Genomic DNA, 24,564 nt, shown 5'->3' with positions numbered 1-24,564 from the left:
GAGAGACAGGGATGATTTGGTGTATGGGTAGGGGGTCAGTCCCTGACTGGGGCTGTGCCAGGCAAGCATGTGAGTGAGACAAGGGTAAAGGAGTCGTGTGTGTTTGCAAGGGAGTGAAAATCGTGATGGATCAAGGAATCAAGAGGTTAGAAAGGACATGAGACTAGATGGTAATAAGGTCATGAGATCAGTAACTGGGGGACTTGATAAAGGTTAAAGAACTTCTGGAGAAACCATGCAGCCGAGCAGAGCAGGAAGAGAGGCAGGGAAGTGGGATGCATGAAAGTGAGGCCTCGGGGGGCGGGTGTAGTTATTGCTGGTGGCAGAGTTCAAGGTATGATTTTAGGAGTGGGCATTTCACATGCGGTGGAGGTTGATCACTTGTAAGTTGGAAGATAAGGAACCGAGAGGCCGTGGTATTTGTAGTGGTTTCCCCCACCCGATGCTGAAGTCACCCAAGAAAAGAGCAGGGCCAGACACAGAAGGAGTCAGGTGATGCTTCTCAGTGCGCATGAGGGAGAGTGACCAGCGGGTCGCCCGGTGCCCGCCACCGGAAGGTTATTGGGTGGTGCAAATGTCATGGCTTGAGCTTCAGAGCATCTGGGGTTTCGAAGGGGAAGGAAGGAAAGATAATTTGGAAGAGAGAACAGGGAACAAAAGGGACATATCTTCCAGGTCCTTTAGTGTAGGGAGTGTGATGTTTAAAAACAAACAAAAGTTGATCTCTCTTTGAGAGGACTTCAGGAGACAGCTTCAGTTAAAGAAAGAAACATCCAAAGGACATTAGGGCATTTGCTGATCCCAGACTGTGAATCTTAGTGGTCGCAGGAGAAGGGCTTGGGAGGGAGGGGCAAGCACAAGTCACATTAGTGGGTGCTTAGTCGTTCAGGGAGTAAAGTTGGAGCGATGATGGATGCCTTGATGTAGGACAGGGGTTTCTGAGGGGAACCATTTTTAACTGGATGCTAAGGGTTCACTGGTCAGCTGTCTCCTCTGGTTCCTTGCCTTCTCCAGCGGGGCCGGTGAAAGGAGCACCTCCCCAGCGGCTGCCCCGCCAGCGCCCTTGGAGGTACAAGGCTCCTGTAGGACTGTGGCCCTGTGGCCAGCGGGAGACGCAGAGGCTCACGGGAGCACAAGGCTGGGAACCTTTTCCTCCCTTGAAATCAGACTCAGTGTTAAGAAGACTCGTCTTCAGGTAGCCTGTATTCAAGCTCTCCGAATGCTTTTGGTAAAAATACACTTTTGTCTCTGTGATCGTCTAGGTCACCTTCACAAAGAGGAAGTTTGGGTTAATGAAGAAAGCCTACGAGCTCAGCGTGCTCTGTGACTGTGAAATAGCGCTCATCATCTTCAACAGCTCCAACAAGCTGTTCCAGTACGCCAGCACCGACATGGACAAGGTGCTCCTCAAGTACACTGAGTACAACGAGCCGCACGAGAGCAGGACCAACTCGGACATCGTCGAGGTAACAGCCCCCTGGGCCCGAGCCGCAGGGATGCTTGTCTTTGTTTAGTGACTGTAGCTGTCAGGGCGTTTTTACATCCGGGATAGAAATGTCCAAAGGGTAGACACGTCTTTTCTCTGAATCATTTCTTGGAAGGCTCTCGTTGCTGCTACATGATGCACCACTCACGTGACAAGTACAGCGTACTCACTGAGACAAAGCAAACTAGGTGCTTGTGCCATACACCCAGTATGACCCAGAGTTTCATCTATGTGAGTTATTCTAGGAATTTTAAATTGATATTCTGAGACACTGTCATCTCTTCGGACAGTGCGAAGTTGTAGTTTTAATGTCTTAGTGATCTCAGTATGTCAGTGATTGCCCACAACTCTGAACGCTGACGAAATGAAAGACAACGATGTAAATGATGTTTAGTTGTGTCCTTCATCTGCTGCTTTTCAGCACCTCTCATAATTCTGCCAACCTAATTAAGTGCAAAGAAAGGAAAGGGAGTTTTAAAGAATGATTTCTTTCCATTCAGAAATAGTGTTTTAAAACTAAACCTTCGAAAAGGAGAACCGATATGCTTCTCCTTTAATGCTTTTTTGTTGCAAAATCTTCTTATAAAAGGTAACTTTCCATGTATCTTTCCAATAGCATTTTAAATTAGCTTGATCTTTACTTTTGTCTTTGTTGTTTATATTTAGAGATTTTGTTTCATTTCTATTCAGATTTTTTCACCACTTGAAAAGATACATACGTTGGCTTAGCTTATTGAAAGAGAAAACTATTTTAATGAATTGGGCACTTCTTTGGTGAAAGTACTGGGACCCTGTAAGTGAGGCACAACTAACTATAAAAGAAGAAATGAAGTTCCAATCTAGATTTTATTCAAATGATTGAAATTAAGATAAAGATACTTTGTAGAAATCTAATTTCCTTGCCTCCACAGATTATATTATAGTTCTGACAATGAGTTTTAAGTTTACTCTATATTTCTCTGCCTTAGCCATTCCTTTTTGGATAGTAATTGTTACCCACCCCCCCCCCAAAATTCTGCTACTTGTATTAAAAGAACACTTTTATTACTTTTTAGCAGTTAACCGATTGTTTGAAAAGAGAAGAAAAGTGTAGCGTGATGATAGCTAGGACTCCTCTCTGTTGCTTGGTTGGCTCAGTTTTATTGAAGCGGCTCACTCCCGCACACCTCCCCTGACAGCGCATGGAGCTTCTGATTGGCCTTCGCTGGACACTCAGTTAAACCTTGTGGTTATGTCTTTAGCCAGCCCCTTAGTGCAGTTACGTCAGTTGTAAGTTATTTTCTGTCATTGAGCAGTTTTGGTGTGTCTTACCACTTCTATGCAGGACAAACTATTCAGGAGACTTTTCCCCTGTTCCGTAGATACGAATTTCTAATCAAAATTTTGTAAATTAGGGAGTCGCCACTTGGGCGGGCTTTAGAGGAGACTTTGTAACTGAAGTTCCTTGGAATGGGGAGTATCCCTCGTGTGTTTAGTTTAAAATGATATCTTATTTTTAAAATCTCTATTTCTTATAAAACTTTGCACTGCCTTAAGTCAGATACATAATGGCATTGACTTTCCACTGGCCACAAAGAGGTGGTCAGGCGAGTCTCGCCGTGGAAGGCAGGCAGGGACCCGTCCCAACCCTGACTGCCATGCTCTTCACCACAGCAGGGCCACTCTCGCCCCGAGGCCCAGGGAGCTTGGCACAGCCTCCCGCTGACGTCCCTAGCGAACTCGAAGGGTGTAGCCTGCTTCAGTCCTCCCAGGGGCCTCTGGGGGGACTGCCTCGCTCAGTTCATCTCTGTCGTCTGTGGTCAGCCGTCCGAGTGTCAGAGGAGAGACCCCCCACATTTTTTTAGCAGACTCTTATGTTACACTGTGCTTCAATATGAAGAAAAACTTCTGCAGTTCAGTTACCAATTGGGATTTTGATATTTTCTTTTTAATTGAAAATTTTAGAAGTGAGCGTAAGTCTTACCAATAGGGTATTGTGAAGTTCTTTCTGAATTGCATCAATATAGTGGATGGAAAACACAATTGTTTGTAAGGGCTTAATTTGTGGTAGAATAAATTATAAGGCTTAATTTGCTTTTCTTGTATGTTAGTGAGCCCACGTTATAAGACGACGGTGGCTACACTTGTAAGGTTTCCTTTCTCCCACATGTGTAAGGTGTGGGTACACTAGTGGTGTGTACGATCCGAGTGCTTCTCACCAGCAGTGCTCATGGCTGGTGCTAATGTGGCCACAAAGATCGTTGTGAGCCAAACCAGTGACAGAGACTCGCACTGACTTCCCTGTGGGCCACGTTCTCAAACGCTTTACAAACGTCTCAACTGAGGATATTTTTAGAATACCATTGTAAGTATTTTTTCCTCTTTCACAAAGTTTCCTTTCAAACAGTTGTCACCGGAAGTGCATATTTCGATGTCCATTTGTTCATTTGACAAAAATATTTGAGGGGCTCTTGTGTGCTGTGGGCTCTGCAAAGCGATGTTATTTAGAGATTTCTAAGTCAAGCTACAAGGCGATTCTTATCTACCCAAGTTTTATAAATCATGGAGATCGACTTTTTCCAGCTGAAGACCTTGTATCTCTAACTCCTGACACGTTGGCGTGTGATGTTCTACACGGCTTAGCCACCTCACGTGATGGGCGTGTGCATGCACATCAGCATGGAAGGCGGCACAGGAACAGCTGTGAGAGGCTGGCTCTCAGGCGTTTCCCTGTCAGGGTGCTCGATCGGCAGTGAAACCGAAAACTCGGCGAATTGCTTCCACAAAGCCTCCGGCCCGAAGTCACTGATTGCCCGCTGCGGCGGGTGCTAGTCTTTAAAACCAGCAGGGTTTCACTTCCTGAACCTTTCACGACTCAACTGTCCTTGGACAGAGTCCTGAATGTGTGAACATGGAGTCTTCTGTAGATGCGTTTCTGTTGTGTCCTACACGCAGGTTCTTTGGGGACGTGCTGTGAAGAGAAAGGAGGATGGGTATCCTGTGTCGTTAACACAGCTGCATAGTCTGCGGCGTAACACAGCACACCCCCGTGTGTTATGCCTGTGGAGTTAGATTTAGCGTGTTTTCTGGGAGCACCGGGGCAGAGACACATTGAGCTGTTGGTATTTGCACATGGAGGGTAAACAGAAAAAAAGACAGGACAGTCCCGTTTGTCTGCCTTTCCGTCTTACCCACGAGGGTTAGAGACCCTCTGCAGAACGGTCTGTCCTTGCTCTTCCTCGTTTCATGCCACCTCTGTTTTCAGACTGGCTTTTACAAATTTTAATTAACTTTAGCCAATAACATTATTTCTATGTAGCTTTTAAAAAAATAAACATTTACATATTTTAGGTGACATTTAGGTATTTTAAATTAAGGTCTGCAGTGTCTTGTAGGATATACATACTTTCTATGTTGAGAAAACTAAATATATGAAGATGGAAACTTACACAGTAGTAAATTAGGTTGTCGTTAAGATAAACTTCAAAAGAACTTTCATAACTGGATTTCTTTGAAATGGAGAGTGTTACTGCTGTGTTTAAAATAACATCTTGCTTGAAAATGTTTATATACTGCTTTTCAGGAATGTACTTTTTAGAAAAAAAATGATTTTTATTACTTTATTTCCTGTATTAGGAGGCATTATACAAAGAATATAATCAAAGATATGCATTGAACATTTTCATGTTGTTAAGAATCAATACAAAAAGTAGTAATTTAATTGAAATGTATGAAGGAAATGTTAGAACACCCAAGTTTTCAGCAAATTAAGATTTAAAAGCATGCAGATTATATTATACAATTGCATAAGGACATTAGAGATGTCCTAAAGTCTTAGCAACTAGAAATGAAAACTGCCAGGGAATGGCCGTCACTTATACACATACGTGTATGTACATTGAATTTAGACTGAATAAAAGCCCAGAGCCAATAGAAGGGTTCTGCGTCAAAATGTATGCTATTCTAAAGGTGTAAAGTGAGGATTTTTAGCAGCTGCTACACAATAAACACCTGAAAGTACTTTTATATCCTTGTTAAATTTTGCTTTGCAGGAGTATTTGGAATGTTAAATATTCCTGCTCAGTATTTTTTAAATAGCTATGACTTGGTGACATTGGAGAATGTCAGTATATAGCTCCTATGGCGATTCAGATCATTGGGATGTCGTTTAAGGATCTGAATACAGGGGCTGTGGCCACCGGTCTCGCTTATTAGTGTCTTGTGAACTGTTCCTGAGGAGAGCTATCTCACTCACCACAGGGATACTGCAGTGCTTAAAGAAAATTCTACCCTCGTTCTCTCATTTGATCTTCATGTCCCAGGTGAGCATTTTCGGAAGCAGAAATTGAGACCCGGATTAAATGACACGTGTATAGGTAGCAGTTTAGTGGCGGAACTGTGATCGGAACCTGGATCTTTGATCTCGCCCATCCCCTCCTCCTTTTCCCGTTGTCACTGAGTCTGTTGGGGCTCCGGGATATTTCACCATAGGTAGATAACATTTTATACCTGTACCAGTAATGTATAACACGTAGCAAACATGAATGAGTTTTCCTCAATAATGAACAGAAAATAGGCGAGGATAATTGTAATAGAGTAACAGGTAACATTTATCGAATACTTAATATGACCTGATACTCTTCCAAGGGCTTATATTTATATTATTAAGTCTCTCTACTGACCCCATTTTACAGTTGAGGACATTGAGGCACACTGATAAATGAAGTAAGATGCTAATTTGGATTCTAAAGAAAGAAAAAATCTTTTTTGAGTCCTAATAATCCCTGCCTGCTTTCAAATTACACAGGAGTGTAGAGATTATTTAGAAATTAATATGAGGATCTTAATATAAGATGTAGGTGTTAATTATTAAATAAACACAGGTGGCACATTATTTAAAATCAGCGGTTCTCAGAGTGTGGCACCCTGGCCAGCAGTATCCGCACCTCCAGAGAACCTCCTGGGAATCTAGGTTTCGGAGCTCCGCTTGGGGCCTGCTGAGTCAGACTCTTCAGAGGAGGCCTAAGCAATCTCACGTTACCATGTCCTGAGTGCAGTGAGACTGAAAGCTTCAAGTTAACGCGAAGTCTCTTGGTGGTGGTTATCCAGCTTTTAAAATACTTTCGTTCCCAAGAATATCCTCAAATAATTTCAAACGGTGAGCAAGCAGAAACTGTAACGCTCAAGACCTTTCTCAAAGCAATTCAAAACAGTACGGCGATACTGTGAACTGCGAACTGGGGAACACGTTTCTAATGGGTGTTCCATTCTGCCTGGTTATGAATGCTTCTTTGAGTGTATGTAGGGGGTCTGTGGTTCCTCGGGTGAGCAAAAAGATAAATGACTTGTGTCTCCTGAGGTTACCTACTGCTGACCTTAAAGAACCGGAAGTGTGAGTCCACAAAGTGTTCATGACAGTGTTACAATGTCCTCAGAGAATCTTTCTGAGCCAACAGTTTTTCCCCCCTGCGTCACAGATGAGGAACGGAACGGACAGGGAGTGTTAAGAGGCTTGCCTAATGTTTTCCAGGGCTGCAGTGGAGCGGCAGGGGCAGGGAAAAGTAATGAGACCTCTGAAGACGAGACACAGCCTCCCTGCACCTCCAGCCCCCTGACCCGCTCTTTTGTCCCTCACAGAGCCTGATGCAGCGGGACGGTGACGGTGACACGGTGACGCACAGGGTGAGGCACGCAATCCTCATGCCCCTCCCCTCCCGCCTGTCCCGCGCCATCTCCTCACACAGTGGTCACCACGGCTCTTGCAATTTCCGTTTCACGGTTTTTATTTTGCTCCGTATTCGAATATTATTACTCATCACACAATTATTGGTTTTCATTGTGTGCTTTTTTTACCAGGAACTGCACATCTGTGTGATTTTTCTTTCATTGAGGTCAGATTTTTCTCCATCAGAGATTGATGTTGATATATAAACAGGAGACCATGGGGGACAGGGTGATACATCCCCACTGTGCAATATCGCTCACATTTCAGTGATGCATTTCTTGTGATTACTGTTGAATACCTATGTGTCCTTTTTACGGCTCTCTCTGTCAGGGAGCGAGTGTGTTAGTGCTGACGATCAGATAAATTGTCCTTCTTTTTCCTCTGGCAGTTCTCTGATACATGGGCCAGAGTTTTGACCAGCGGGAGGAAGAGGACACAGGGGACTGGGAGAGTCAGAGGACGGTCCTCTAGAGGACAGGGTCGGAGAGGGAAGAGCTGGAAGCAGGTGTTCTAGGCCAGGGGGTTAGCGTGCGTGGGACTAGGAGGGGAGGCGTGGCACCGCTATGTTACAGAATTCGGATCAGCGAAGTGTGGCGGAAGCGTGGTGTGAAGAGCGGGAAGAGCCGAGCCCTGCGCAGTGAGCCAGACCCCAAAGAGGGTGCGAGGCCCTTGACTTTCTCCTGAAGATTTGGGTAGCTACTGAAAGAACTTAAAAGAATAGCAGCCTGGGATTTACTATCTTGTACTTCCCAAGCTATGAATTGTGTTAGATTTGAACTGGATTGTTTTGAAAAGGGTTAAAAGAGAAAAGGTAAACATGTTGAATGAAATGCATTATCTATTTTTTATTTATTGCATTGGTATTTATCATACTGTGTATGGGGCATGGTGCCAGACACCAAAGTATAGTGGTGACTGGCTTATTTTCCTGCTGTTTCCCTAGCGAGTTGGTATGTTGGCTATTTTATTGTCTTCCTACGTGAGTCCCTCTGTTGGTTATGCTTCAGAAGGATTCAGGACACTCAGAACCCCAAGAGTGTGAAGTTCCCACCAAATACGAATCATTCCGCATATATGTTATACTACAGTTAGAGCTAGAACCTCATGTGGAGCAGAAGATGCAGGGTATTTGCCGTTTGTGAAACAGGGGCCCGTGTCTGCCTGTGACGTGAGATTCAGTCTGTGCTACCTCACTTCTTTCAGGAAAAGGTAGCCAATGCAGACACGCCGTTTTTTTAAACCTAGCTATTAAAACACACAGTCAACATTAAGCAGATAGCTGGGTAGTTTTCATGTTTATTTTGAGTTTTGGAGCTTAGTTCTGAGAGAAGCTCTATTTAGGGATCTGCAGTCTAAAGAAAGAGGCGTATCTTCTTGGCACAGATCAGTTGTCACCCTGCTTTTAATTTACAGTCAGTGCTGCACCTGCGCAGTTCCCGGTGGCAGCGTGCGCCTCTTAGGTTTCGGAGGAGTAAACACACCTGACGGTGCTGTTCGGCGGGTTGGTTCCCAGCATGGAGTGTGTGCTCCGATTCTGGCGCACCCGAAGGGTGTCCCGTGAGGAACAGTATATATGTGGGTACCTTGGCATGTGGTTCTAGTTCTTGACTCAGAGAACACTTATTGTAGTTCTTATTTTCATTCATTAGTACGAAGACACCAGAAAGCACACCTTTAATACTGGTTTTGAGGTCAGTGATTAAAGCCTCACAACGAAGCTGCGTGCCCGAGTCCTCGAGAGTCAGCCAGCACGTGGTGATTGAGCTCGGACTTTGCCTCTCGTGATTCAGTGGAGACTGTTCCTCTCAGGATTTGAGTTTATAGAACATTTGTTTTCATATAACTCATTTTATTTTGGTTAACTTATGGGGTTGGGTTATTATTTCCAGAATCTGTCTTAAAAACCTCAAAAATGTTTATGTTCTGCAAAAAGAACTTAGAAATAGTAACTAGTATTTGTATAGGAATTTTAAAATTCATCATGCTTTTTTTTATGCAATTAGTGTTCCTGTAGGATTATTCCATAATATTATATCATTAAAATATGTTATTGCCATTTTCCACATTTGTATAGTTGAATTAAGTTTTTAAAAATCATTACTTGGAGGAATAGAGAACCTGTCAGTCTTGTTCTGTAGGATGGTAGAAAATAACGGTTTAGGTGGGTATCTAGTTTTGGGAAGGGTATTATTAATTCTCAAATCCTATTATTTGATAGTCACTTAATTGTAATTCAAAGTTAAGTTTCTGTAATTAGCATTTTTGGCTATATTAACCAGTTATTTATTGAATGTTTAGGATCACCAGCTACTAAGCTCAATGTTTAATAATAGGAAGAGAGATTAGCATTAAAGTTCCAAACCTCATGGGCTTTGAGGTTCAGTTAAAATAGGTGTATGTGAGAGCGTTTTGAAACCAGCCTGTATTAGGTTGTCCTGGTTGCAAGCAGCAGACAACCTGACTGAAACTGGACTTTAAAACGGGTATCTGTAGCAGCATGTAACAGAAACCCAGCGGTGTGGCAGAGATGGGCCCCTGCTGAACGGGGCTCCAGGTCTCTGCCTTCCCTCCGGCATCAGCTCTGTCCCGACGCTGGTGTCTTCACGCTGACAGGGGCTGCTCCAGCCTCATGTCTGCACACGGCAGCCTCTCCAGCAGCGCTGTTCGATGGAACGTTCCATGGTGACGGAAGTGTTCTGTGTCTGTGCTGTCTGGGACGGTAGCCATTAGCCATGTGCAGCTGCTGAGCACTGGAATGTGAGGAACTGAATTTTTAATTTTAATGATGTTTAAGTAACCACATGTGGCTAGTGGATGCCGCATTGTTAGGCACTGTTATCAAGCAGGATGGATCAGTTGTGCCCCAGAATTTCCAGCAAGTGTCCTAATGTTAATTTGATTGTACTGGTTTAGGTCACATGCCTTCACCCCTACCCCCCACCCAATACACTTACCAGGGTGGTAGAAAGAGGAGGGAAATTGCCAGTTGTTTTACTCTTGCCAGATGTCCCACCTGCAGTGCATCCTGTAAGGCTACGGTAACACAGAAAGCTCGGTATTTGCATAGGGATGGATATGTAGCTCAATGGAACAGACCAGAGAGCTCAGAAATGTTAGGATCACACGAGTATGGTTCATGGACGTTTGGCAAAAGTGCCCAGGGAAATTAGAAAAGGAAAGCCTTTCAATACACGGTGCTAGGAAACCTGGATGTGCTTCTGGGAGGGGGGGACCCTTCAATATTTACTTCACAATACACATCGTACAAAAGATTCCTGTGAACTAGAGCTTGTATAGGGGAGAACAGAGGTGAGGAAGGGACAGACTGGGGGTCGCTGGTGGGCAGTGCCTTGAATACCAGGCTGAGCTCGGCTTTTGACATTTGTCCTGTGGGCACCAGGCAGCCATTAAGGGCTGTTTAAAAGGTACTCAAGTGAGGGGTACAACAACACTGATCTAGCGGTCGATAATCGGCATCTTAAAACAAGTTTATGGCTCTTGAAAATAGACTGAGTTATCCCATCTCCTAACTGTGATAGGTTCAGTGCCGTTGAGGCTCCTGGGAAGAGGAGGGCCGTTCGCCCGGGGAAGGGCGAGTAGAGCCAGGCTGAGGGCTGTGTCCTGAAGAAGGGCGTGCAGACGCTTCTGCGGGAGAGCGTTCCCGAGAAGCCTCTCACGCCGCGGAGCCGGTGCAGTTCGTGTCCTGAGCAAAATCTACCTCCCTGGAAATTACAGACTAAACGGGAAGGGCAGGGTCATAGAACTTTCTAGAAGGTGACATAGGCGAGTGTGTTCATGTTGAAGTAGGGAAAGCTTTCCTACACAAGACATAAATTACTACCATAAGCGAAAACTTTAAAGGGAGAAAAATGAGACGTTTGACTTTATTAAAATCAAGAACCCATTTTCATCTAGAGACAAGTATTTTAAAAAGTCACAGAATGGGAAAAGATTGTTACAGTGCATAAAATTAGCAAGGGACTTGTGTTGATTAGAAATAAAAATGACTATAAAGCAATAAGAAAAAAAAAACAACTCAGTAGAAAACTTGGCAGAGTATTTGACAGGCACTTCACAAAAGAGAAAATCCAAATGGCCAATAGATGTGTCATGTGCTTCGTTCCCTTAGCAATCAGAGTAATACAAATGAACTCCTCACTGCATGCAGAAACATTCATTGATCCAACTACTGAAAAAGTTTGGCATTGTCTAGTGTAACTGAAGACTGGCATTTTTTATTGTTTTAAAGATTTTGTTTTTAGAGGAAGGGGAAGGGAGGGAGAAGGAGAGGGAGAGAAACACCTATGTGTGAGAGCTACATCCATTGGTTGTCTCTCTCACGCCCCCTACTGGGGACCTGGCCACAACCCAGGCATGCGCCCTGACTGGGCATCAAACCAGCAATCCTCTGGTTTGCAGGCTGGCACTCAGTCTACTGAGCCACACCAACCAGGGCTAACATTTTATGAACTAACAATTCCACTCCTAAGAATATACCCTAAAGAAATGTGTAAAGATACACAGTAGACTATGTGCAAAAATATACATAGCACCGTCTTCATAATAGCCAAAAAACTGCAGCACTGCAGTGGTCCATCTGCAGGAGAATGGATGACCCCCGCCCTCTGCCCCCAGCCCCTTGTAATGCAGTGTTGAGTGAAAATGAGCAGTATGACTGTATGCAGTCCTGTGGACGACTGTCATAAAGGAAAGAGGCAAGACAGAATGTACAGTGCATAGAGGCTAGACAAAATAATGTAGTGTATGTGTTTCATTCTCGTGGTATCTAAAAGCAAGCAAAGTCAGGTTATATTTATAGGGGCCTGTGTGCCTGTGGCAACCCTACCAGGAAAACATGGGAAGTGGCCATCGCAGAGCTGGGTTGGTATATTGGCTGTGCGGGGTTGTGTGACTGAGGCAGATACAGAGGGGGCTGGTTCTGGTCGGGTTTTTTTTTACTTGATTAGAATCACTGCTGTTCACTTCCTAATCATTGAATTTTATATAAATTTTGATGTACTTTTCCTTATGTGTGTTTCATAATTTTAAAAAATTGAATTTTTATGTATTTTCAACATGTCTAAGAAGTGTAAGAAATATCTTTCAAAATTGGAAACAATAACTAAAAATGGGGGAAAAGGACAATTTTTGCCATTAAAAAAACCCTAATAGTCTTAAGTTCTTTGGAACTGAAGACGTTATTCCTTTATTTTACAAGCACTCATTTATACCTTGTGCTAGACCTGAGCAATTGTCCAGGCAGCCAGCATTGACGGGGCGTTTGCTGCTGGGCCGCTTCACAGAAATGGGGTCTGCAGGGGGCGGCCATCTCGCGGACTGATTTAATTGGTGCGCTCCCTGTGCGTTTAAAAACCGTGCACACGGGCCTTTTGAGTGCTTTCCGTTCCATAGCTTTCCTTCTCAATGCTGCGATTCTGTTAGCTGGGAATGGTGTTCGCAATTATCATTATAGAATTGAACATGCATTAAAGAGCGTTTCAGCTCTTTGTAGGCAGTAGGTTAAACACACAATCTTGTCAGGCATGGCCTCACTTAACACTCAGGCAGTAGAGACTCCCGAATCCAAAATTTAGTAGCATGTCTCAGGAGTCCAGAAATTGCCAGTCCCTTGGGATTTTAATCAGTCCTTATGTCAGACAGTATATCGTCATTATTTAAATATTTATTTAAACACATTTCTAATGAAAAATATCCTGAATACTAGATTTCTTTACTCTGTACGCAAACACCAAAGATTGTATGTGTATATGTGTATATATATGTGTGTGTGTATATATGTGTGTGTATAAATATATACACATGTGTATATAACTTTAATGTAGAATAAGTAACTAAAATTTTAAATGCATTATTTTTTGCTGATCAGTTCTTACATCAGAACATAAGAAAATTATATCTTATTTCATGCTGATGAGAGAATATAAGCCAAAAAAAATCTATTTAAAGTTAGCTGCCTCTAATTTATAATTCATTTTGAAATATGTTTCTTAAGTATATTGTGTAAAAGAAAACCTGGATATATTTATAAAGTCTAAACATCATTGTTCTTGCCTCCTCAAGTTTCTTTTCCCTATCGCCTTCCCACTCCTCCCTTATTCTTTCCGTGTCCAGTTTCACCAGCAGATTTAGTAATATAAGCTAGAAAATACAAGGCAAGTATGCAGGGCCTGCCAGGCAGTGATATATACCCAGAATTCTATACATGTTTGCTTGACTCGAAAGATAAGGCTGCTGATACTTTGTAAGAGAAACAATAGAACACAGGACTTTAAAGGTCTGTGTTGGTGAACGTACCATTATGAGCCAGTTTCCTCCGGCCCCAGGCAGTAAATAATCCTCAGGCCCCTTACCCAGCTTTGGGACCCTTTCTGGACTCGGGGTTGTGGAGGCACTAGCCACACTTGTTACGGGACTCACCTAAAGGGTTATGGCAGTTTTGTTTACCGTGTTTCTTTGATTGTAAGGTCTAGGAATCTGTTGTAAGTAGCTCAAGCTTCAGGGGAATTTCTTGGAAGAGTGTGGGCAGATGTTACCTAAGGCCGGAAGGGATCCCTGGTTTCCTGAAGGCGCAGCACCAAGACCCACAGCTCGGGGTCTGCCCGGCGTGTCCTCTGCCCCCACGGCCGGGCGGCAGGGCCCCTCCCTGAGTTAACCAGCTGTGTGATCGGCACATAATTCCCCAGTGCAGAAAAAGCCCCAACTAGGGTCTGGTCACACCTCAGCAGGAGGAAGTTTTGGGGCATTGTCGTGAAGGACACAGGTTGTGTCAGGTCAGCCTAAAGTGAGGAGTCGCTCAGCTGCTCGTCACAGCAGACCCTCGAGCAGTGTGTGTTTCGGAGTGGACTTGTTTAAGGAACACAGCTAGGAGAAATCAACTTGAATGGTCTGCGCCCCAGAAATTCCAAATTACTTGGCACAAGTGTGTTTTCGCCTTTAAGTTTGCGATGGCGACACTGCAAACTGTCAACCGCGTGTGTGAGAACAGAGCCCTTTAAGAGTCCCGTTCCCTTCAGAACGGAGCAGTGGCACCACAGAAATGGCCATGGAGAGTGCGCAGTGTAAGTACTCTGGATGGGTTTGTCCCCACCTAAGAGCAGGTTCCTCGTAGTGAGGTGACTTCTGCGACTGTCGTCTTCACTGAGCACGTGTGTTCGTGGCGGCGCACGTGAGGCAGGTGGGAAAGCCCACAGCTAGCCTGTGTCTTACACGCCTCGCCTGGCCGCGCTGACGGGTGACAGCATTCCTCTCGTGAGTGCCAGCGGCCAGGAGGAGCCTGTACTGTTATGCTATGCAGTGGTGATAAAGAAGGCAGAAAAGGTCTTTTTATGGTAGTCGGGTCCTCAGAACACCTCTTCGTGTTCTGGTGATAAGAAGACACACGTTGGCTTCCCAGCAGAGGTGCATTAGCTCGTTATCTGCGGAGCCGATACAGACTCTCGGCTCCCCTCGCGGTGACGGGAGCCCCTCTGGAGTGGAGGCTTGCAGGGCGGGGGTGCAGAGCGCTGCCCTTCCTCCCGACGGCAGGTCGGGTTAACCCTGCTGTTGTAGGATGAAAACTGCATGTCATCGCGAAACACAAGCGCTGTCCTTTTTCTTCTGCAGTTGAAAAGGTGTCCAACAAGATGCATGCTCGCTGATCGCTATTACCGCAAGTGTGAGACTCACAGGGTTCCCTGCTCTGAAACAGGTGGATCTGAGGGGGAACATCTGGAGAGCGCAGGCACGAATGAAACAGCAGCTTCATGCCCAAGTCTGTGTGCAGGCACCTGCTATCTTTGTTCTGTTCCCGGGGCTCTGCAGGTTATGAGAGTCCACTGGGCACCAGTGTTCTGAGTGTTAACATCTTCCTGCAGATAGCGGCTGGCAGAGCTTTGGCAGGCAGAGCTTGCTGCCGTGCATGGGGGAGGGTGCGTGTCCTCAGCCTTCAGTTCTCCTCGACGGGACCTTCTATGGCTAAGTCCGTGGGACAGGCCCTGTGTTAGTTAGACCCTTGGCACTCGGGCCTGCGGGGCTGCCATGCGGGAAACGGGTGTCGTGTTTGCTCCGTGCCCACGGTCAGTGCCTGGGCTGTGGTGGGGTGTCAGGCATTGCGGGGCGTTCCTAGCACTTACCAGAGCGACTTGAGAGGCTAACATATCTGTACCAGTGATTTCTTATGGTTCTTTAAGCATGAAGAAAATCACATTGAAGTGAAGTGAAATTTGAAAATAATTTCATTTCAGGGAAACTAAGAAAAAATGCTCAAATTTTAATGTGTAGTGTGCTTACTTTCTACTTCTTTCAAGAAACAAAGGCATAAAATGAACATTCACAATTATCATAAGTCATGCTTTAAAGGATACCAAGGTCTATTATTATGAATTGGTTAAAAGTATCTTCTTTAAATGTAATTTCAATCATTAGTACTTATCTAGTACTAGTCTGCTGGTCAAACCACTTTCTCTAACTAAATTAGCTCTGTAAGGTAGGCTTACCCAAGAAATTTTAACTTCTTCAAATTTCTCTGTGCTTGCTAGAAAATGAAGAAATTTCAAAGCTATTTAAATTCTACTTTGAAATAAGCAATTCTGCTTTGAAATCAGACCCAGAATTTTTTTTAAAATTTAGACATTCTAGAAGTAAATTAGCATTCTATAGGTTGTCAAGCTCTTGGTTTTAAATACTTGACAAGTCATTTCATGATGACTTTAATTTTAAAAATTATAAAAACAACTGTTCACTGTGTTTTACAGTATTAGGAAGAAGAAGAAAGTCATTTTGGTCCAGGAGATACTCTGGTGACATTCAATAAAATTCTCAAGAAAGTCACTTTTAGTGGATTACATCAATCCATGAAAGAGCTATATACAAAGAGATTGGGGAAGATACATGCTGAATAACTTATTTTTTGTTAATTTTAAAAATATGTAAGCTTGCTAATATGGTCATTCTACATAGGAAAGAGCCATTCTTGTCATATATTAAATAATTATTTGAGTTTATATACTTCAAAATGATATAGGGAAATGATAGTATTTCAGAAAAAATTAAAAGTGAAATTATTGGAATACTGTGCTGATTTTTTCAGGGGTCTAGGCTCTCAGGCAGAGTAGAATGTCAGTAGGTGGCATTGCTGAGGTGTTCACTTTATAAAGGTGCCATCACAACTTCGCAGACATCATTTGGGTACATGTCCGTTTCAGCTCTCACACTCATTGGCCCTAGCAGATATGTTGGCAAGGTTGTAATCAGGTTGGGCTGTAACGGTCAGAGCAGTGAGTAATTCACTGGTGTTCTCTTGGAAGTTTGGGAAGAAAACACCCGAACAAATAAATACTCTGCTCTTCACGTGCGACGGGGGCATCACCCAGGCTTCCCTCCCTGAGGCTGTAGAGCGCATTGCGATCATTGACCACCATTTCAGTGGCCCCTTTACAACTCCATTCAGTCTGTGCTCTCTTAATGCGTTTGACAAAGAAACCCGTGGCAAGTGAGTATCATGTGTGTGAATTTTCCAATTGTATTTCAGACGTTAAGAAAGAAAGGCCTTAACGGGTGTGACAGCCCCGATGCTGACGATTACTTTGAGCACAGTCCGCTCTCGGAGGACAGACTCAGCAAACTAAATGAAGATAGTGATTTTATTTTCAAGCGAGGCCCTGTAAGTACTCTCGCTCCACCGCTCCTTTTTACGTGTTGATCCTTTCTGTTGACTTCGTCATCTAGGCGCTCAACAAGAAGGAGCACCGAGGGTGCGACAGCCCAGACCCTGACACTTCCTATGTGCTCACTCCGCACACAGAAGAGAAGTATAAAAAAATTAATGAGGAGTTTGATAATATGATGCGGAATCATAAAATCGCAGTGAGTACTAAAGTATGGTTTGTGCTTTTAACGCGTGCATGAAGAGACTGACCACACGTCTGTGTTTTCACAGTGGGTGACGGCAGCAATCGGTGGAAGGGGGAAAAGCAGCATTGTTTTGGTTTTATAGAACTTTAGAATAAAATAGCTGAAACCTTGTAAGACACGTCCAGTCCCTTAAACACAGAAGTGAAGAGGAGCATCCTCAGCCAGGCTGGGCTGCTTACTCTACCGCCTGTGCCTTTGGGCAGGCGCTGAAGACATCCTGGGCTCCAGCCCCTTCTCCGTGCAGTGAGGGGGTTGCCCCCCATACTTTTTAGGGTCTCGTCCGGCTCTAAATTTCAATGATTTTAACTGGAGGTGCATATGCCTTCCCTCTCCCTCTCACGACGTTAAAAAAACATTGCATGTACTTCAAGTAGCTCTTGAGACTATAAAGTATGAAATGGTTGGATGTGCTACAAAATTTGGTGTTTCAAAATGATTTTTAATTACCTTGTGTCATAGTAGCTTACTCTTTGGCTCTTTATATAAATGTCCTCACACCACTCGGCAGCCATGTCTCCAAACTCCTTTGCTTTTTTTATCCTGTAGGTATGGAGGAAGAGAGCCTGGGTTCTATTTTAATTTAAGGAAACAGCGTTCTTAAACTGGTTGCAAAACAAAGAGTTGGTTTAAAATTTTCCATGCTCGCACATCTAACTGTAATGGAACAGTATTTCTTTGAGCTCACGCGCCTTTGATAGCTCTTCAAAGAGCTCTCACTGGAAGCCCCATTGGCAGGAGCCGCTTGAGGCAGCTGTTCTCGATCTGGTTTTCGAAGGCAATGTATGTCTGCAGGCCTCACGGAGCAGACTGGGTCCGATGCTGGCACGCGCTCCAGTGTCAGAGCGCTGCGCCCCGACGTAGGCATTGTGGACAAGTTTTTCAGGGTTGTCCTGACTGTACAAGCTGCTCATGAAAAATAGACTTAAGGGGCTATTTTTGTGCTAATACCACCATTGTTCTTAAAAAGCCAACAAAAACAATAGCTAACAAAAAAATAAAATCCCTTCTGACCTCATATGGATGTTGGTGAATGTGCAGTTAATGTCAAGATGTAGGAGTATTGGTGAATAAGTGCTTTACCTTTGAAAACTTTTTAATCTTATATCCTTTGTTTTATCTGTTAGTGAATATTGATTTTCTGCCTGAGCTAATCTGTTGAATAGAGTACATAAACTATTTTATGTTCTTCCAACTTTGAATTAGCAGTGTTACCTTATTTACAACAAAGCACTTTGAAAAAGTAGGAAGAGGGAAGTTTTTCTCTCATTTTAAATTATACGGAGGATTGTTATTTATCTTGGTTAACAAGTATATTGTAAATGGTCTATGGAGGAATGACAGAGGAAACAAATATCTTAAAGGGGGCATGGAATATTTTGGAGGGAAGATAGCATCGATAATAATGATAATTTAATCACAATTTAAAGAGAGCTTGTCAGTAGTTAATTTTATTGTTTAATTCTTTTCACTTTCATTACATTCAGATTGCATTGTGCTACATATATAACTTGATTATTATTATATTTTTTTTGTTTTGTCATTATCAATGTCAGTCATTTAAGTCATACCAGGCCTTATTTATAATGTCCAAAATTTTATGTATTAAGTTTATAATATTTGTATACACTTCCCCTTTTTTATTATAATTGGAATCTCCCAATAGGAATATAATGTTATTAGACTAGTTTTCATTAAAGTACTAATTTATGCTTTCTTGGTAACATGATATATTTCATAATGTCTAAATTTGACAATATTACTTTAATATCAGGTTCTGACACCTAATTTTCAACTCTATGAATGTTTGAAATATGTATTACATACCTTATTTTAGTACATACGTATTAGGATATAAAAGATGGAAATGGAAAAGGTCCATGTTGAACATACTCATGTTTAAATACAATTCTAAAGCAAATACCTTGAATCTGCAAGTTGATTAGTGAGAACCTAGCCCCACCCTCCACGTTTAATAACTGGAGTTACCTTGTCTAGTTCAAGTTCATGTGTTACCAGACTTACTAAGTCACGGTGAAATGAGAACTAACAGCTTTCTCCTCCTTGTTCTTTCCTTCCAGCCCGGTTTGCCCCCTCAGAACTTCTCGATGTCTGTCACAGTCCCTGTGAGCAGTCCCAATGCTCTGTCCTACACGAACCCAGGGAGTTCCCTCGTGTCCCCGTCTCTGGCAGCCAGCTCCGCGCTGGCAGACACAAGCATGCTCTCTCCGCCTCAGGCCGCGCTGCACAGGAACGTGTCCCCTGGCGCCCCTCAGAGACCACCGAGCACCGGCAGTGCGGGTACGTGGAGGCAGGCGTCTGCTCTGCCAGCTCTTGAACAGAAAGGGGGGAGCCAGATGGCTGACACGAGCAGTTCCTGATGCTGCTACTCTCGATTTTACTGTTTCAGTAAGCAAGAGCCAGTCCCACGCAACTGGCTGTCTCCGAGAGTATTTTTCCTGGCGGTCTGCTGTGGCTCTAGCACTGCGTCAGGGCCCGTGGGGCCACACAGACCACCTGCCGTCCACGGCTTTCCTTGTCTTGGGAAAGACACACTCGACAGGCAGGACATTAATTGGGGCATCGTGAGCACAGACCGCTCATGTTAAAGTACAGGACTGGCCCTGACTGACGGGAGTCAGTGTCTCCTGCCTCTCTCCCTGCCTGGGGCCGTTCAGTCCTTCAGCAGAGAGTCGTGGGGCAGTCGCAGCATTGCTCCTGGATGGAGCCGTGCTCCGTGAGCACTGCCCTTGCGTGTTGGTACGTGCCCTCTGGTGCCGATGCGCAGGGACGCACGCACGTCCGAACTGAGAGCTGAGCCCGTATGCGGGCGTGGGCACAAGGGGGTTCCCGGTCGTGAGTGTGTGAAACACAGAGTTTATTCTTGTGTTGTTATCTGTTAGTTAGTATATTGCTCCCTTTATACAGATAAAGTGTCTTACTGCGATTGTTTCATATCCTCACGACTTACCCTTCAGGCGATGGTGGCTGGTGATTTAACCTGCCTCTGTTCCACGTTACTGCGAGTTCAGGCTGGGCTGGTCCTCGTTGTTGTGGTTTGGGGAGTGGGGTGAGGGTTACCCCGCAGACTTGGTTCTCAGGCGTTCGGACAAGGAGAGCCGGTTCATACTCAGCCTGCCCTCTCCCCTCTCTCTCTGCGGCCGTCAGGTGGGATGCTGAGCACTGCAGACCTCACGGTGCCAAATGGAGCTGGAAGCAGCCCAGTTGGTGAGTGACTTCCCGCCGTTGCACTTCGTGGGCGTCTGTCCCGGCTGAGGGCAAGGGAACGCCGTCCCCCACACACGGCCTCCTCCCAGACCAGCAGGAAAGATACTGTTATTTGCATTACAAAGGAATTTTAGCATTTATTTTTGAACATGTATGATACATGAAGTTTTATGTAACAAAGAATTACAACACACAAGAACAGACACAAGGTACTTCAGGCGCTACCCATGTATAATGTGCATCCTTATTTTTCCCTCAAAAATTTGGGCAAAAGAGTTCTCATCATATGGCAAAATATGGTATATCTGCCACTGAAGTAATTGCTATTTTAACGGAGTGAAACAGATACGATCTGGTTGTAGGATTTTAAAACAAGTAATTAACGTGTGAAAGTTCATAAAGGCCTTACCAGTTATGTTAGGGCGGTTACACTTGGATGTGTATTTCCAAATATTTAGCGTCTTTTCACCTCTGTTTTAGTTCGTTTGCATTTTTCATGTATGCTTTTATCCCCCGACACTATCCATCTTGCTCTCTCTTCTCCTCTCCAGCCTGCTTAAGGCTGCCATCAATCATTTCTGTTTTATTTAATGTTAATTTTAACTAGGTCTTGGTGTTATTCCCAAAATTATTTTTGCTTTGAGGAATGTAACTTTCTGGAGATGTCTTCCCATGCCTTTATTTTTCTTCATCCCGCGGGCACTGTAAACGTAGTTTTTCTCCCGTGAAACAAGCATGTGTCGGTTCTCTCCTCCTCGTTTCCCCCTTTCCGCACTCAGTTCAGACTCCGTCTCTGCGGCCCAGTTCCCTGTCTTCCCTCCGGTAGTTTCGAACTTCGTCATCCTCATTTGACATGCTGCATGTAATTGCTTAGTTGCTTCTTGTCTTTTTTTCTTCTTTGTGTGTGTGTGTGTGTGTAATCCTCCTCCCGCCTTTGTAGACCCTCAGGTCTAGAGGCTTGCACTAACCGCACATCTGGGGTCAGGCGTGGCATCCTGGGCTCGTCCGGAGCGTCTCAGTGTGCTGCCCACTCACCCCTGCGTGCCTCTGTCCCACCGCGTTCCCGCCCCCCTCCCCATCACGGGCAGCTGCTCTAATGTGGTCAGCGCTCATAGTCATGTTAACACCCATAAGGAGTGAGCATGAATTTTTATTGCAATGTAGAATTCAGTATCAAAATATTTTAAGCCCCTGGTGACTTATTTAAGAGCATTTTCATCCACAGAGGTAAATCCTGTTTCTCAGAATACATCTTACAACACATCAAGACTGGGCATCTTGATTCATTCTGTTACATACTTATTTTACCTGCACTAGGTCTAATTCTACTTATTCTACTCATTTAAATTATACCCTAAATCATATTTGTGTTATAACTGCTTTTTAACATGCGCTTCCTCAGAATTTATATTCAACCAAGTAGACATCTTGTACCACTTAATTCACACACCAACTGGAAGTAATTATTTCTGTGCAATACTTAGAGCATATGAGGATTTAAAGTGTGCTTTGCTATAAATACTGCCCGCTCCCACCAAAATGAGTGGTTTCTCACAGGTCGCTTAGAAGCGTTGTTTAGGTGGAGTCGGACGCGAGCAGACAGCAGTGGGGCTCTGGTGGCGCTCCCCCGCCATCTGACCGGCGGCCGCAGGGGTGTGGGCTTCGTGGTCCATCCCGGTCTTTAGGTGTTCGTTCTGTGCACCTGTCTGCGATGTGTCGTGTTAGTAAAAGTCTTAACAGTCACTGTACGTCCTGGTGGCGTTGTACGTTAGTAGCAGTCTTTCTTAAAAGTTTCTGGTAAGGTGTCTCAGTAGTCGTAAAAATGTTTATACCTCTGAGCCCGCTCATCCCATTTCTGGGGGTCTCTCCGAAAGAACGAAACTAGAGTATGAAAAGGTTCATTACCACTTTATCTTTTTGTTTTTGTTTTGTTTTTGTTTTCTTCCCAGTCACCACTCCCCCAACTCAGCCATCCCCAACAACTTTATTTATAGTGGTGAATAATAGGAGGAAATCAACATGTTCAAAAGTGTGAAAATTAAGTATATTACAATTTTCAACTGAATTCCTTTTCAGTTGTGATTTAAAACTATGCAAAAAAATGCACGTGGAAAATAAAATGGGGAACCCAAACTGATTATAATAGTTACACTAGGATGCTGTGAATATGTGTTTCCCCTCTTCCTAGTTTCTGAACTTTCTTTTTTTTTTTTTAAGCATTTTATTTATTTATTTTCAGAGAGGGAAGGGAGGGAGAGAGAGAGAGAGAGAGAGAGAAACATCAATATGCGGTTGCTGGGGGTCATGGCCTGCAACCCAGGCATGTGCCCTGACTGGGAATTGAACCTGCAATACTTTGGTTCGCAGCCCACGCTCAATCCACTGAGCTACACCAGCCAGGTTGAACTTCTATGATGCTATGTTGATAGCATACCTCTCTAGTCATAAAATTATTATAGTAACTTAGAGCATTATTCATTTTTTTCCTTTTAAGATGGTAATTTTTTTCAGTCGTCATTGTATATCCAAATAAAACCTGCCAGTTCTGTACAGATTATACATTGAATACATCTTTCATAGTGGCAGTCCACTTGTTTCATTACGGTTTACTAGAGCTGTTTCTCTCCTGAGAGTTTACATTTAACATTCAGATGATACTGTAGTTAGATGCCTTTGGGAACTCCTTTTAACTTTTGGGCCTATGTTCAAAGATCAAACATAAAGGACAATCTCTGATGTCTGGCAACCTCACTTTTTAAAGCATGTTGAGAATGGAACACACACACACACACACACACACACACACACAACTAGAACTAGAAAGGCTCAAGAAGCTCTCCGAGTTGCTGCGGGCAGAGCGAAGGTAATCGGGGTTGGGTGGCAGGCGAAAAGCAGAGGCGGGTGGGGCGAGAGGCAGGTGAAGGGAGAGCAGGAAAGCCCGAGGGCCCCATGACAGTGGGCGGGAGTGCGGGGCTGACAGCACCCCGCGTGCCCAAAGCAGGTTGAGTTTGCGACGATGGTCCGCGTCTGGGGAGAAGTGGCTACGGGACGGTGGCGTGTGGACTCAGACTTGGGAGACACAGCGCAGGAATGCAGACGTCAGAGGCCTGCCGAGTCGGTGGCGGAAGCCCTGGATGGGCAGAGGATGCGGGAAGCCTGTGAGAGAGACGGGGAGTGTGGCCTTGCTGGGGCTGCCCCTCGGGGGGATATGAGGGGCGGGTGTGCAGTGTCAGAAGGGGAAGCAGCAGCACCCCCTGGGCACTGTCGGTTCTCGATTACACACTTCTAATGGGCAGAATTTATTTTGTCCCTCACGCACGAATTTCCATTGAGTCAAGTAAATATGTCATCAGTGATTTTAAAAGGCAAGGTCTTCTTAATTTTAGAAACCTCATTTAGTTGTTTATACAAAAGGCACCATTTTATAGACTTTTTAAATGTACATTTGTTTACTGAATAATCAGCTGAAAGTTCATGAGATATTATGAAAAATTTGTCAAGTGTGCTAAACATTCTTGAATTTTGCTTTGGATGAATTTTTCAGAATCCTTTGAGATTTTCGAAATCCTTTGAGTGTCAATTCAACTTGGAGTAGATTCATAGTAATAAAATATTAATAACATCATTGCCTACGTGTTAGCCCTGAAAGAGTAGCATTGAGGACAGGGAGTGCCCTCCAGCCACTTGCATTATTTTAGCTGCAGCAGTAGTCCACGAGCCGGACTGACAGCGCCGGATGACCGGCCTTCGAGCTGAGGTCAGCGCTGTGAGGATTCTGGGGGCGTGGCCGCGCAGGTTCCTCGAGAGCCAGAGCGTATTTGCGGTTTGTGTGAGGCCCCCAAAGCACATTTGAACAGAGACCACATTAAATTGGGTTCACTCACTTAGAACTGGCACTTAGTTCCTAAATTTGTAGGCCATGGAAGGTGAGTGACAGACTAAAAGTATCCACCTCAGAAGTCTCAACATCTCCATTTTTGTCCTAAAAAAATGGGCTGGTGGTGTATCACCCCGCTCCACACAGTAACAAATGGTGCGTCTAAGATTATCTCGTTTCCTCCTGGCCCGCCACCAAACCCTGACGTCACCCCGGAGTCATCTGCCGCACTGAAGTGCCGCGCTTTCAGGGCCCCCCACCCTCGTAACTGGGTCCTCGGGGGGGACTGGCCACGTGTCCAGCCGAAAGGCACCACGGACTCCACCCGGGAAGAGGCCTCAGCACTTCTTGATAATGCGT

At 44.4% G+C, this 24,564-nt stretch overlaps 1 protein-coding gene across 8 annotated transcripts in view; it reads left to right on the top strand.

Annotated features, from left to right (window-relative positions):
- The window catches only part of MEF2A (myocyte enhancer factor 2A), a 102,020-nt gene that overhangs the window by 59,107 nt on the left and 18,349 nt on the right, over positions 1–24,564 (top strand). For 5 of the 8 annotated variants that reach the window (XM_028502252.2, XM_028502254.2, XM_036012958.1 and 2 more), the window contains 4 exons: positions 1,263–1,466; positions 16,917–17,054; positions 19,181–19,400; positions 20,268–20,327. In XM_028502252.2, the coding sequence (XP_028358053.1) occupies positions 1,263–1,466; positions 16,917–17,054; positions 19,181–19,400; positions 20,268–20,327 (622 nt within the window). Of the gene's footprint in view, positions 1–1,262; positions 1,467–16,719; positions 16,852–16,916; positions 17,055–19,180; positions 19,401–20,267; positions 20,328–24,564 lie in introns of all 8 variants that reach the window. The other 3 variants (XM_028502253.2, XM_036012961.1, XM_036012962.1) reach the window with 2 other exon arrangements.

Source organism: Phyllostomus discolor, chromosome 12, assembly GCF_004126475.2.
Source record: "Phyllostomus discolor isolate MPI-MPIP mPhyDis1 chromosome 12, mPhyDis1.pri.v3, whole genome shotgun sequence".
Taxonomy (NCBI): Eukaryota; Metazoa; Chordata; class Mammalia; order Chiroptera; family Phyllostomidae; genus Phyllostomus; species Phyllostomus discolor.
The sequence above is the reverse complement of the archived record's forward strand: the minus strand, read 5'-3'. Positions and strand labels throughout refer to the sequence as shown.